Source organism: Monodelphis domestica, chromosome 2 (genome assembly GCF_027887165.1).
Source record: "Monodelphis domestica isolate mMonDom1 chromosome 2, mMonDom1.pri, whole genome shotgun sequence".
NCBI lineage: Eukaryota > Metazoa > Chordata > Mammalia > Didelphimorphia > Didelphidae > Monodelphis > Monodelphis domestica.
In genome coordinates this window covers 440725174-440738212 of record NC_077228.1, presented here as the reverse complement: position 1 = coordinate 440738212, position 13039 = coordinate 440725174, and the positions used below count along the sequence as shown (strand labels likewise).

Below are 13039 nucleotides of genomic sequence, written 5' to 3'. Positions count from 1 at the left end.
AACTCCTTCTGATAGTAATTTTAATCCTAGGTCAAGCAATTATTGTTCATGGGCAAATGAGAGTAAAGTTTGACTCAAGTCAACTGCAAGTGGGGCTGATTGCCAGATTAGGAAAGCTAAGTTTCCAAGAATTAACACAAAAGGGGAAATAGTGAAGACCATTTTGCTGTATAATTTTCCTCCATTGCTAGTGTTTTGGTTCCATGTGGACCAGAATTCAAGAATGCCTTGAAGAACCAAGCTACATTAATTGACACAGTATATTTGAAAATAACAGAGAGAGCAGAATGAAAATTTTTATTTCAAAGTAAAGTGATACCTGCTTATAATAATTTGTATTTAAAACTTATTTGCAGATAGGAGAAATTACAGTAAATTATGATAAAATTAAAATTCTTTTGTCAACTGAGACAACTAGTGTATCTGGACCTTTTATTATCAATGTATAACCTGAATGAGAATTTAAAATCACATACCTGCATTTTATTAAATGCTTCTATATCATTAAATTTCAGGGAAATTTGAAGTTCCTGACACATAGTAGGCACTTAAATGTTTCTTAATTGACTTATTGAGTATGTGCTGCTTGCCCAAGGCACAAAAATGCCTAGTAGCAGCTCTACATAGGAGCATAGATAATCTCTTGGAATGTTAAAGCTTTAAGAACTCTCAGCCATCTAAAATCCAACCTAGTAATTTACAGATCATTAAATTTCAGGAAAATTTAAGGCAATCAAAGAAAATACTTAGCTTCAAAAACAAACCTACTATAGAATTTTCCATAGGGACATTTAGGAATCAAGGTTTGATTTTTTTTTTTTAAAGACTTTGGATTTCAAAGGTCTGACATCTGGAAGTCAAGAAATTTAAAATTCTTTTCTGATATCATAAAAGCTTCCTTGTAGGACAAGTTATCCTTTATACCATACTAACCTCAGTTTCTGATAAGATTTCAAGAGCTTTGCACCAGCTGTTTCATGTTTGCCTAAGAAAAGATAAGAGAATAGAGGTCATTTATTAGCATGGACATAATTTGGAAGATTCAAATACAGGAAGTCATGAATAAAAAATTATTATTTTTCTAATAGTGCCTCTAATGATTAAGATCAAAAGAACATCTTTCAATCCTAATTGCTGAGCAGGAAAAGCAAATTTATTTGAGGTTAAGTTAGGACAGTTGTTTGTCAGAGACAGTAGTTCTCAAATTCTTTGGTCTCAGGACCTTTTACATTTTGAGAAATTTTTGAGGACCTTGGGAAGTTTTTGTTTATGTGGATAAAAATCCATTGATATTTACTGTATTCAAAATTTAAACACTTTATTGATTAATGTGAAAATTGTTTCTTTTGGATCTACCAAAAGCATCTCAGGGACCTATAAGGGTTCCTGAACCACACTTGGAAAAACTTTAATTTTTAAAAATATTTCAAACCAGCAGGCTTTCATTTCTCCTCTAAAAATTTACTTCACAAACTGATACATCACATTCTAAAAATATCCTCATTGAATGAAAGAACGAAAAATACACTTATTAAACACTGTGCCAAGCACAAATCTAAATGCTGAGGATATAGATACAAAAGGAAAGCCAGGCCTGACCCTCAAGGAACTTAAATTGTAAGGAGGACACATTTAAAAGAATGGTGGCCAGGGAATAAGTATTTTGTTTCAGAAAGTGGTAAAGGAGCCACAGGAGAGTAGATTGGGATTCCCTTAACAGAAGTTACTTTTTTTCCCCTCAGAGAATAATTTAACTCACATATTTTAAATGTGAAAGCAGTCTAGGATAAGTATGTAACAGGCTGATCTTCAGATCAGGAAAAGATGGGTTCAAATGTAGTCTCTGACAAATACTGAGCAAGTAATTTAATCTCTCAGGGACCTATATAATCCTCTGAGATTATAATTACAGTTAAATAGCCAATATGTACCAATGGAGGGATTTTGCATAACAGGAGTTCCTGTCATGGATGAAGTCACATGACCCAATTTCCCCTGATGCCTACTCTAGTTTTGGAGGTTTGGTTTGGTTTTTTGATGGAAGAAAGGAGATTTTTGCTTGTATTTCTGTGAAGTTTGGGGGTCAAGAGAAGTGGGGGAAAAAAGCAACATTTTTCTAGGGGTCGTGGAAATGAAGCTTGTGAACAGACTTCATAGGTCTGTACTGTCACTCCTGCATGAACTATCAAGGAGAGTGATTTCTCATTTTAAATGGAATTGCTCAGGTAGATTGGGCACTGCAGGGGATGTCAAAATGCCTGCATATTGAGAGCTTTAGTGACACCCATTAAAGGTCAGAGATTTCAGTCAGATTTCCTTTTCCTGGGGTAAGCATATTTCTCAGGTCCTTCTCATTGTGCCCGCATCACCTCAAAAAAAAATATCAGTACTGAACTGAAGATATCAAGTCTCATTTCATGTGAGATCAGTCCCAGAGCTAGGCAATGTTTTACAAACAGTAATAGCAAATGTTTGTTTCATTGCACGGCATTGAATTTACATTCTACACATTTAGAAGGAAGTAATCTGTTCCATATTTGAGCAACAGATATCCTTTTCAGGTGACCTAAGCAATGAATGACAAGGATATTGAAAAACAAACCAAGCATGTCCTTTGCAAGGTTGGGAGACAAGAATTTGTTGCCGGGACAAATGGGCACATCAGATTCCAGTGGTTGGAAGCTATAAAGCAACACCTAGGTCGACTTTCCTACTTTAATGAAGACCTAAGCCCTAATAGCAATAGCAAGTATTTGTATAGGTTTTAAGATTCTCAAAGAACTTTGCATTACATTTTCTCATCTGATCATCACAATAACCCTATGAGGTAGGGGCTGAAACCTCCATCTTACAGATGAAAATAATGAAGCTAGGAAATTATAATTTGCCTAGGGTCATTCAAATAATGTCAGAGGAAGGATTTGAACCCAGGTCTACCTAACTCCTAGATCAATACTATCTACTATGGGATACTTCCTCTCTTGCAGACATCACATCAAGTTTTTTAAGAACTTTATTAGCCCCATTTACAAATTCTTCTGTAAGGAGAGAGACAAGAAAGGCCAAGGCAGGAAGTCTCCAAATGTTACGTGTCTACATGCTCTAAAGCAATTTTCAGGGAATATAACTGTTGAGCGACCACAGTCAGGAAGAAAAGAAAAAATCCTTTGAGGGTGCACTGAAGCATACAATCCAATAAAGTGACAATTCCTTCCAATGTACCTCACTGACTGCTGGGAAAACAACATCAGTCAACAGACCAGCAATCAACAATATTTATTAAGTACATATTACATTGCCAGGCACCAAGTGCTTAGGATACAAAGATCAAAGTGAAATAATTCTGTCTTTTCACAGAGCTTCTATTCAACTGGGGGCGAGGACCTGTGCATGTATAGATTACTACAAAATATATAAAAGGTAATTTTGGAAAAGAAATAGGCACTTTTATTTTTTGAATTAATTTATTTAGTCAATTTAGAACATTATTCCTTGGTTTACAAGAATCATATCCTTTCCCTCCCTCCCCTCTCCCCACCCTTCCCGCAGCCAACACACAATTTCATTGGGTATTACTTGTGTCCTTGATCAGAACCTATTTCCATGTTGTTGGTGTTTGCATTAGAATGTTGTAAAGATTAAAATTTAGGGGAGATGGGGAGACTGAGACAGGTGAGGCAGGTAGAAATTAGTTTCTCTATTTTTTACAATGTACATTTAAGTCTACATCCCCAGCCATATCTCCTCTACCCATGTATTCAAGCAGTTGTTTTTCTTCTGTGTTTCTACTCCCACAGTTTTTCTCTGAATGTGGATAATGTTTTTTCTTGTAGATCCCTCCAGGTTGTTCAGGATCACTGCATTGCCACTAATGGAGAAGTCCATTACATTCGATTATACCACAGTGTATTAGTCTCTGTGTACAATGTTCTCCTGGTTCTGCTCCTTTTGCTCTGCATCACTTCCTGAAGGTTGTTCCAGTTCCCATGGAATTCCTCCACTTTATTATTCCTTTGAGCACAATAGTATTCCATCACCAACATATACCAGAATTTGTTCAGCCATTCCTCAATTGGAGGGCATCCTCTCATTTTCCAATTTTTTGCTACCACAAAGAGCACAGCTAGAAATAGGCACTTTTAGCTAGCTGAGGGGTCCCAAGAAAAACTCCAGTAGATAATAGTATTTGTGGTAAATTTAGAAGCTGCATAGTATTGCTTTTTGTTTTGTTTTTAAACTCTCATCTTCCATCTTAGAATCAATACTATGTTTTGAAGTGAAAAGGGCTAAGCAATGGGGGTTAAGTGACTTTCCCAAGGTCACATAGCTAGGAAATATGAGAGGCCAGATTTAAACCCAGGACCTCCCATCTGCAGGTCTGGCTCTCAATCCACTGAGCCACCTCACTGGCTCCAGAAGCATGATATTGTTAAAAGTAGGTTGGATTTGGCATTTTACCTGGGTCCTGTGGGAAGCTGGGAAGTAGAAAATGAGAAATGAGGAGGGAGGGCATTCCCAGGCATGGGGGACAGCTAGTGAAAATGCCCTGTGTTTGGAAATGGAGTGTTATGTCAGGAACATCTAGGAAGCCACTGGATCATGGATTATGTGGAGGAGCATAAGGTATGCTATATAAGGTAACTATGAAAGGTTAGATGGGGACAGGTTTATGAAGAGCTTAAATGGCCTTTTTAAAGGGGATCTGGATTCAATTCTGGGTCTCCCTCTTAATAGTTGTATCACCTTGGGCAAATAACTTAGCCAAGTTTTCACAGTTTATCGGTATACAATATTGCCATTACTGTGTACAATGTTTTCCCAGTTTTGCTTATTTCACTCTGCATTAGTTCCTGCGGATCGTTCCATCTTTTTCTGAAATCATCTTGCTTATATATCTCATGGCACAGTAGTATTCAATCACCAACATGTACCACAATTTGTTCAGCCATTCACCAATTGATGGACATCCCCTCAATTTCCAGTTCCTTACCACATAAAAAGAGTTGCTATAAATATTTTTGTACAAGTAGAACCTTTTTGCTTTTTCATTTTCTCTTTGGTATACAGAACAAATAGTGTTATTACTGGATCAAAAGGTGTGCACAGTTTGTGCCCTCATAGTTCCAAATTACCCTTCAGAATGTTTGGATCAGTTCACAACTCCACCAACAATGCATTAGTGTCCCAATTTTGCCACATCCAATCCAACACTTATCACTTTTCTTTACTACCATATTGGCCAGTCTGAAAGGTGTGAGGTGGTATCTTAGCATTGAAACTTGAGATTCTTCAGAGGTAGAACTAAGGAATATTCATATGACAGACAATAATGGAGACTGTTTCATTTCTTTCTCAGCAAAGTCTCCAGGACAGCCCTGAACGCAGGAATAGTGGCAGAATACCAAAGAAAGAGATATGGCCACATTTAAAAAATTAATTTCATTAATACACAAGATGGAAAGGATGATTAGCAGTTTTTAGCCTAACTTGCTCCTTGGTTATCAATAGCATGTATACAAATTTAAGTCCTATATTGATCAAAAAAGGAAATGTGTGTTTATATTTAAACTATCACACTGGAACTATTAGTATAGCTAAATGAGCAAACCAACAATGTCTGCTCTTTCTGAAACCTTTTTATAGACTACAAAACAAAATCTAATCACTCCTCATCCCACTAAGAATAATAAAAGCAGAAACATGAATAGAAACATGAAAAACATATTGCTTATGCCTATATCTGATGCTGCTACAATTCTTCTTTCTGTGGTGAGTAGCAGTATCCTTAGGCAGTCAGTGTCAGTCAGTAAGTATTTATTAAATGCAAATTATGTGCCAGGTAGTGTACCAAGTACTGGGGGTACAAAAAAAGGGTAAAAACCCAGGCCCTGCCCTCAAAAAGCTCCTATTTGAAAGAAGTGACACAAATATAAGTAACTAAGTACATATAAGATATATACAGTATATAAAGGAAAAACTAAGGCTTCTGCAGGATGCTAATTAAATCTTGAAGGAGGTCAGGAAAGCCTTGGTTGAACTAGGCTGAGAAGAGGGAGCTAGCCAGGGCCAAGACAAAGCCATAAGATATGGAAACAGCAAGTAGGTCAATTTATCTGGATTGCAGAATGTATAGAACTGAAAAAATACAAGGGGACAGGTTTTGAAGCACTTTAAATAACCAATAGAGGATTTTATATTTGTTCTTGTAAATAATAAATGAGCTTCTAGAGTTTATTGAAGTGGTGGTGGGGTTTGATATGGCCTGACTTATATTTTTGGGATATCACTTTGGTGACAGTGAAAAATAGATTGAATAGGGAAAGACTTGAAGTAGACAGTTTAACTAGAAGCCTATTGCAACAGTTCAGGTAGAGGCAAGAGTGGTTGCCATTTGAATGAAGAGAAAGGGACACATAAGAGAAATGTACCAGAAATGACAAGATTTGGCCAACAGATTGATTATATAGGGGTGGGTGAGAAGGAGGAGTTGAGGATGACACCAAGGTTTCAGAACTAGAGGACCGGGAAGATAGTGATGCCTTCAATAGTAATAAGATATTTGAAAAGGGAGGAGAGTCTGTGGGGAGAAAGAAAATGATTTCTGTTTTGGATTTGATTTTGAGATGTCCGGCATTTGACTTGAGATGTCCAATAAGTAAGTAGTAATGGACATTGAAGTTCAGGGGAGAGTACAAGACTTTAACTCAAATAGAGTTGATAAGAAATCACTAAGAGTTATAGTATAGAGAGAGTCTTGGGGGACATCCAGGATGGAGATGAAAATCTAGCAAAGGAGACTGAGAAGGGATGGTCAGACAAGTAGGAGAACCAGGAAAGAACCGTGTCAGGAAAACCTAGAAAGGAGAGAGTATCCAGGAGATGTTGCTCAACAATATCAACAGCAATAGAGAGGTTAATGAGAAAGCAAGAAGACTGATGAAAATACTTGAGATCATCAGGTCTAAAGGCACAAAGATTCACACAAAACATACTGGCCTCAGTAGAGCGGAGTCCCCTATTTTTATCTTCCCTGTGCTAATCAAAATCTCAGCTAAGAACTGGGTTCCTGAGGGTCTCCATTTCCTCTTAATCACACCCAATTCTCTCAGAGAGAGGAAGGAGCAAAAACTAGCTTTCTTTTCAGACAGTCCAACTCTAGCCTGCATTTGAGAATACTGACTTTAGAGGCAGAGGTGTAACTTACAACCCAGACTGTAAATCCTCTCCTAGAGAACTGGAAAGTTCCCTTCTACTCCTATGCTAGGAAACTACCCTTCTATATCCTCCTCAGAATCATTACTTAATATCATTCAGTTTGGATATGATAATGACTAACATATATATATTTAGAGCCTGAATTCCCATAACTGAGATTTAGTATAAATACAGGCATGATTTCCTGTCCCTAGGAATCAGACATCTTATGCAATAATAATATAGACATGGGAATTACACAGATTACAACTGGTATAGTAGGAAAAAGCTATGTATTTAAAGCCAGTGGACACGAGTTTGAATCCTGGCTTTGCCATTTGCTTGCTGTGAGACTTTGGGCAAGTCACTGAATCTCTAGGGTCTCAGTTCCCCCATCTGTAAAAAGGAACAGTTGGATTAGATTAGCACGAAGGTTTCTTCCAGCTCTAAACTGATGATGCTACAATATAAGAACTTTGCCATTGAAAGGCTGGATACAGTTGACTAGGGAAGATGATGAATCGGTCAGACTTTATACTATATTATGGTGACATAGTAAATCATTCACCTCCCACACACTTAAGTGCATTTATATCCTACTGAGACATAATGTCTTCTATTTAATAACTTGCTAATTTGCTTCTTTCAATTTCCTCAACACTTTAGGAAGCAAGTAATTTGTATAGGAAATTATGTCCTTATACAAGTTCTGTAGGCAGGGGCCCTTGAATTATGAAATCTCTGGCTCCAAAAGGCCCCTATAAATTAATCAAGGGACCAGAACTCCTAATAAGTTATTAAGGAAAAAAATCCCAAGGAGACCTTATAATAATAGTTATACTTCTCTGAAATGATAGGCACTCTTGTTGGTGGTGTGCAGATATTTCTAAACAATTGCAATACAATTTCTAGTTAAACCTTAGGGAGTTTCATGAACAGAATAGATAGCAAAATGAGTAGGTCTTTGCAATTGCTGTGTTATGTTTCAATTCCTCCCCTAATATTTACTAGTCATGGGATACCGGGAAAAACGCTCCAAACATTGAATAATAACATTATTGACCCAAAAAGGAATCTCAGAAGCCATCTAGTCCAACCTGTTCACTTCATAGACACAATTTCAGAAGTTAAGTGACTTGCCTAAGGTCCCATCATAGAAAGTATCAAAGGCAAGATTTAAAGCCCAGTCCTTTGACTCCAGTATCAGTGCTCTTTCTCTTGAAATATGCTACTTTTCTTGCCTCTTCTATAAAATGTGAGATATCAATAATGCCACCTAATTTACAGAACTCTTTTGAGGATCAAACAAGATCATGTAGATCTTAAAGCACTCTATAAATAGCTAACAGGTACAGACTTGAAGTCTAGAAGACCTGAGTTCAAATATCATGCTTATCATGTCTCTGGGCAAGTCACAACCTCTATATGTTTCAGTTCCCTTATCTGAAATGGAAGTAATAATAATAGTATTCACTTCCCAGGATTGTTGTGAGGATAAAATGAAATCTGTAAAGCATTTTGAAAACCTCAAAGTGCTATATAAATGCTAGTTATTATTATTAGCTATTTTAAAAAAACACATAAAGGCTATAAAACAATGCATACCCTTTGGTCCAGTAATACCATCACTAGGTCTGTATTCCAAAGAGATAATAAAAAAGAGGAAAGGACCTACTTGTACAAAACTATTTATAGCTGTTCTTCTTGTGGTAGCAAAGAATTGGAAACTAAATGGACATCTTTCAATTGGGAAATGGCTGAACAAATTATGGTTTATGATGGTGATGGAATACTATTGTGCTGTAAGGAATTATGAATAGGATGATTTCATAAAGAGCTAGAAAGACCTACATGAACTGATGCAGAGTGAAATAAGCAGAACCAGAAAAACATTGTCCACAAGAACAGCAATATCATGGAATGATCAAATGTAATAGACTTAGTTACTAACAGCAATATAATGATCCAGGATAATTCTGAGGAACTTGTGACAAAGAATGCCATCCACCTCCAGAGAAAAAACTGTTGTAGTAGAAATGCAGATGAAAGTATATGATTTTTCACTTGTTTATTTGGGTATATGTTTGGGGGTTTGGGTTTCATAAGATTATTCACTTATAGAAATATGTTTTGCATGCTAATACATGTAAAACACAGACTGAATTGCTTGTCAGCTCTGTGAGGGGGAGGGAAGGAGACAATTTGGATCATATAACTTTGGAGAACTACTATGGAAATTTGTTATTACATGTAATTGGTAAAAGATCTTGTTTTATTTTTAAAAATTAAAAAACACAAAAACATGAAATTTAACTTCTTTCCAGAAAACCAAGGAAATTAATGGATTTCCTCTTCAATTTCTCTACTTACAGGGGGCATCTGGGTAGCTCAGTGGATCGAGAGCCAGGCCTATAAATGGGAGATCTTAGGTTCAAATCTGGCCTCAGATACTACCCAGTTGTGTGACCCTGGGCCAGTTACTTAACCCCCATTGCCTAGCCCTTACCACTCTTCTGCCTTGGAATCATACACAGTATTGACTCCAAGATGGAAGGTAAGGGTTTAAAAAAATTATTTTTCTACTTACATTCAGAAAGATTACATACACAAGTAGATTTTGAAGCATGGAATATATAAATACTTGCATATACAAGTATGTTTTATAGAGTGAGTTCTAAGACTACACCCTCCCCCCAAACCACTATTTGCATTGGCATTCTAAGCTCCTGGAGCTCAGCTAGCTGCTTCTCCACCTCAGAGATTTAGGGGTAACACTGAGAGGTTGGGATGGTTTTTTGGAATCATCTCTCATAAGCCCCCATTAGCATGTTTCTCACATTATCAGTTGATATAAATTAGCCAGACAGATTTAATTAGATTTTAGAAATGGGTGTTTACTAAGACTTTATAGTAAGAAGAGTAGGTACAAAGCATCTCTTTAGAGGCACAAGTCTCCTGTTACTCTATATGAAATTGGAGAGAAAATTGGCTCATTTTATAGGCTCAATTGCCAGAACTCCTTTCCTCCCTTAATGAGGTCCTTGTGAAGTTCCACTCAAGTATGCTGTGACTTTCTCTAGGTTCTTTTTAAAAAAAAATTAATTTATTTTTGGGGGGGGGGGAGACCAATGCATTTTTTTATGTAGTTTTTAAAAAATGTAATTAAAAAAAATTTTTTTTGGTTACAATAATCGCTTTATTTTCCTCCCTCCCCTCCACCCACCCTTCCCACAGCCAATGCACAATTTCATTGGGTATTACTTGTGTCCTTGATCAGAACTTATTTCCATGTTGTTGTTTGCACTAGGATGTTCATTTAGAGTCTACATCCCCAGCCATATCCCTTCGACCCATGTATTCAAGCAGTTGTTTTTCTTCAGCGTTTTTGCTCCCACAGTGTTTCATCTAAATGTGGATAGTGTTCTTTCTCCTAGATTCCTCCAAGTTGTTCAGAATCACTGCATTGCCACTAATGGAGAAGTTCATTACATTCGATTGTACCACAGTGATCAGTTTCTGTGTACAATATTCTCCTGGTTCTGCTCCTCTCACATTGCATCAATTCCTGGAGGTTGTTCCAGTTCCCATGGAATTTCTCCACTTTATTATTCCTTTTAGCACAATAGTATTCCATCACCAACATATACCAATATTTGTTCAGCCATTCCCTAATTGAAGGGCATCCCCTCATTTTCCAATTTTTTGCCACCACAAAGAGTGCAGCTATGAATATTTTTGTACATGTCTTTTCACTTATTATCTCTTTGGGGTACAAACCCAGCAGTGCTATGGCTGGATCAAAGGGCAGACAGTCTTTTAGCACCCTTTGGGCATAGTTCCAAATTGCCCTCCAGAATGGTTGGATCAATTCACAACTCCACCAGCAATGCATTAATGTCCTAACTTTGCCACACACCCTCCAGCATTCATTATTTTCCTTTGCTGTCATGTTAGCCAATCTGTTAGGTGTGAGGTGATACCTCAGAGTTTTTTTTATTTGCATTTCTCTGATTATAAGAGATTTAGGACACTTTTTAATGTGCTTATTAATAATTTTGATTTCTTTAACTGAAAATTGCCTATTCACGTCCCTTGCCAATTTATCAATTGGAGAATGACTTGATTTTTTTGTACAATTGGTTTAACTTTTTATAAATTTGAGTAATTAGACCTTTGTCAGAGGTTTTTGTAGTGAAGATTGCTTCCCAATTTGTTGCTTCCCTTCTAATTTTGGATGCATTTGTTTTGTTTGTACAAAACCTTTTTAATTTGATATAATCAAAATTATTGATTTTACATTTTGTGATTTTTTTCTAGCTCTTGCTTGGTTTTAAAGTCTTTCCTTTCCCAAAGATCTGACAAGTATACTATTCTGTGTCTGCCTAATTTGCTTATAGTTTCCTTCTTTATATTCAGGTCATTCACTCATTCTGAGTTTGTCTTGGTGTAGGATGTGAGATGTTGATCCAAACCTAATCTCTCCCATACTGTCTTCCAATTTTCCCAGCAGTTTTTATCGAATAGTGGGTTTTGGTCCCCAAAACTTGGATCTTTGGGCTTATCATAGACTGTCTTGCTAAGGTCATTTACCCCTAGTCTATTCCACTGATCCTTCTTTCTGTCTCTTAGCCAGTACCAAATTGTTTTGATGACCACTGCTTTGTAATATAGTTTGAGATCTGGGACTGCAAGTCCTCCTTCCTTTGCATTTTTTTTTCATGATTTCCCTGAATATCCTTGATCTTTTGTTCTTCCATATGAACTTTGTTATGGTTTTTTCTAATTCAGTAAAAAAAAGTTTTTTGGCAGTTCAATGGGTATGGCACTAAATAAATTAATTTGGGCAGGATTGTCATTTTTCTTATGTTAGCTCGTGCTACCCATGAGCAATCAATGTTTTTCCAATTGTTTAGTTCTAGTTTTAATTGTGTGGAGAGTGTTTTGTAGTTGTGTTCATATATCTAGGTTCTTAATAGTCCTGACGCTTCATTTTTTTCAGTGGGACTACTTTTCAGTTCCTAATACAAATACTACCATCATCTATTACTATTGTGAAGGCAATACTGGGATGTTGGAAGTCAAATATTTTCCAAATTTGGGAGTTCACAAGGTTATACTCAAGTGGGAAAATATAAAGGTTCTTTCCTCACCATGACCAATGACTCCCTCTTAGGGATTTGGCTTATATTGCCTCTACCATTGGGCTGGTCAGACACTTGAATGTCTAGATTCTAAAATGGCTTGCTATTTTATATGAGACCCATCCAGGTCAGAGTGTGATGGAGTCTCTTTATCCAATCTCAATATGCTTTCTGTGTAGCATCATTTCATGATACCCATTGGTTTTTATTTCTTCAAAATGCTTTAGTTTTTATAACTGCTTTAATGTCTTTGACTCATAGACTGATTCCATAGAAGTACAATTAGGGAAATTTATTGATTCAGTCAATTCCAACCCTTATTTTTTTTTGAACTGGGCATAGAGTGAGTGGTATCCCCAGCTATATTTCTTACCAGAGGATGACAGATATGTGGAGCAGGATGGATAGAGCATCTTGTGATTCTATAACAATAATGTGGGGTGGAGGACAGAAAATGTCATTGTTTCATATTCCTGCTACTAAACTATTGGCATTAAATCTCCTATGCTGGCTGTTATTTCCCCAGTTAGAATATGACGATAATACTGTCTTGCTTGCTTAGAAGGTCTCCAAGGGATATAATGAAAGGATTAGTATTAGTAAATAGCTACTGTGAAAGGGCTTAAGTTACTAAGAAAAAAGGCACCATGTAAATATATGGCACAATACATCTCAGAGAACATGGGCAAAAGAGACCTATACTC

General features: G+C 36.7%; 1 protein-coding gene across 2 annotated transcripts in view; it reads right to left on the bottom strand.

The window, feature by feature from the left end:
- Positions 1 to 13039, bottom strand: part of SYTL3 (synaptotagmin like 3) — a 105820-nt gene that overhangs the window by 43910 nt on the left and 48871 nt on the right. For both annotated transcript variants that reach the window (XM_007484837.3, XM_007484833.3), the window contains exon 5: positions 934 to 985. In XM_007484837.3, coding sequence (XP_007484899.1) covers positions 934 to 985 — 52 coding nt within the window. The remainder of the gene's footprint in view (positions 1 to 933; positions 986 to 13039) is intronic.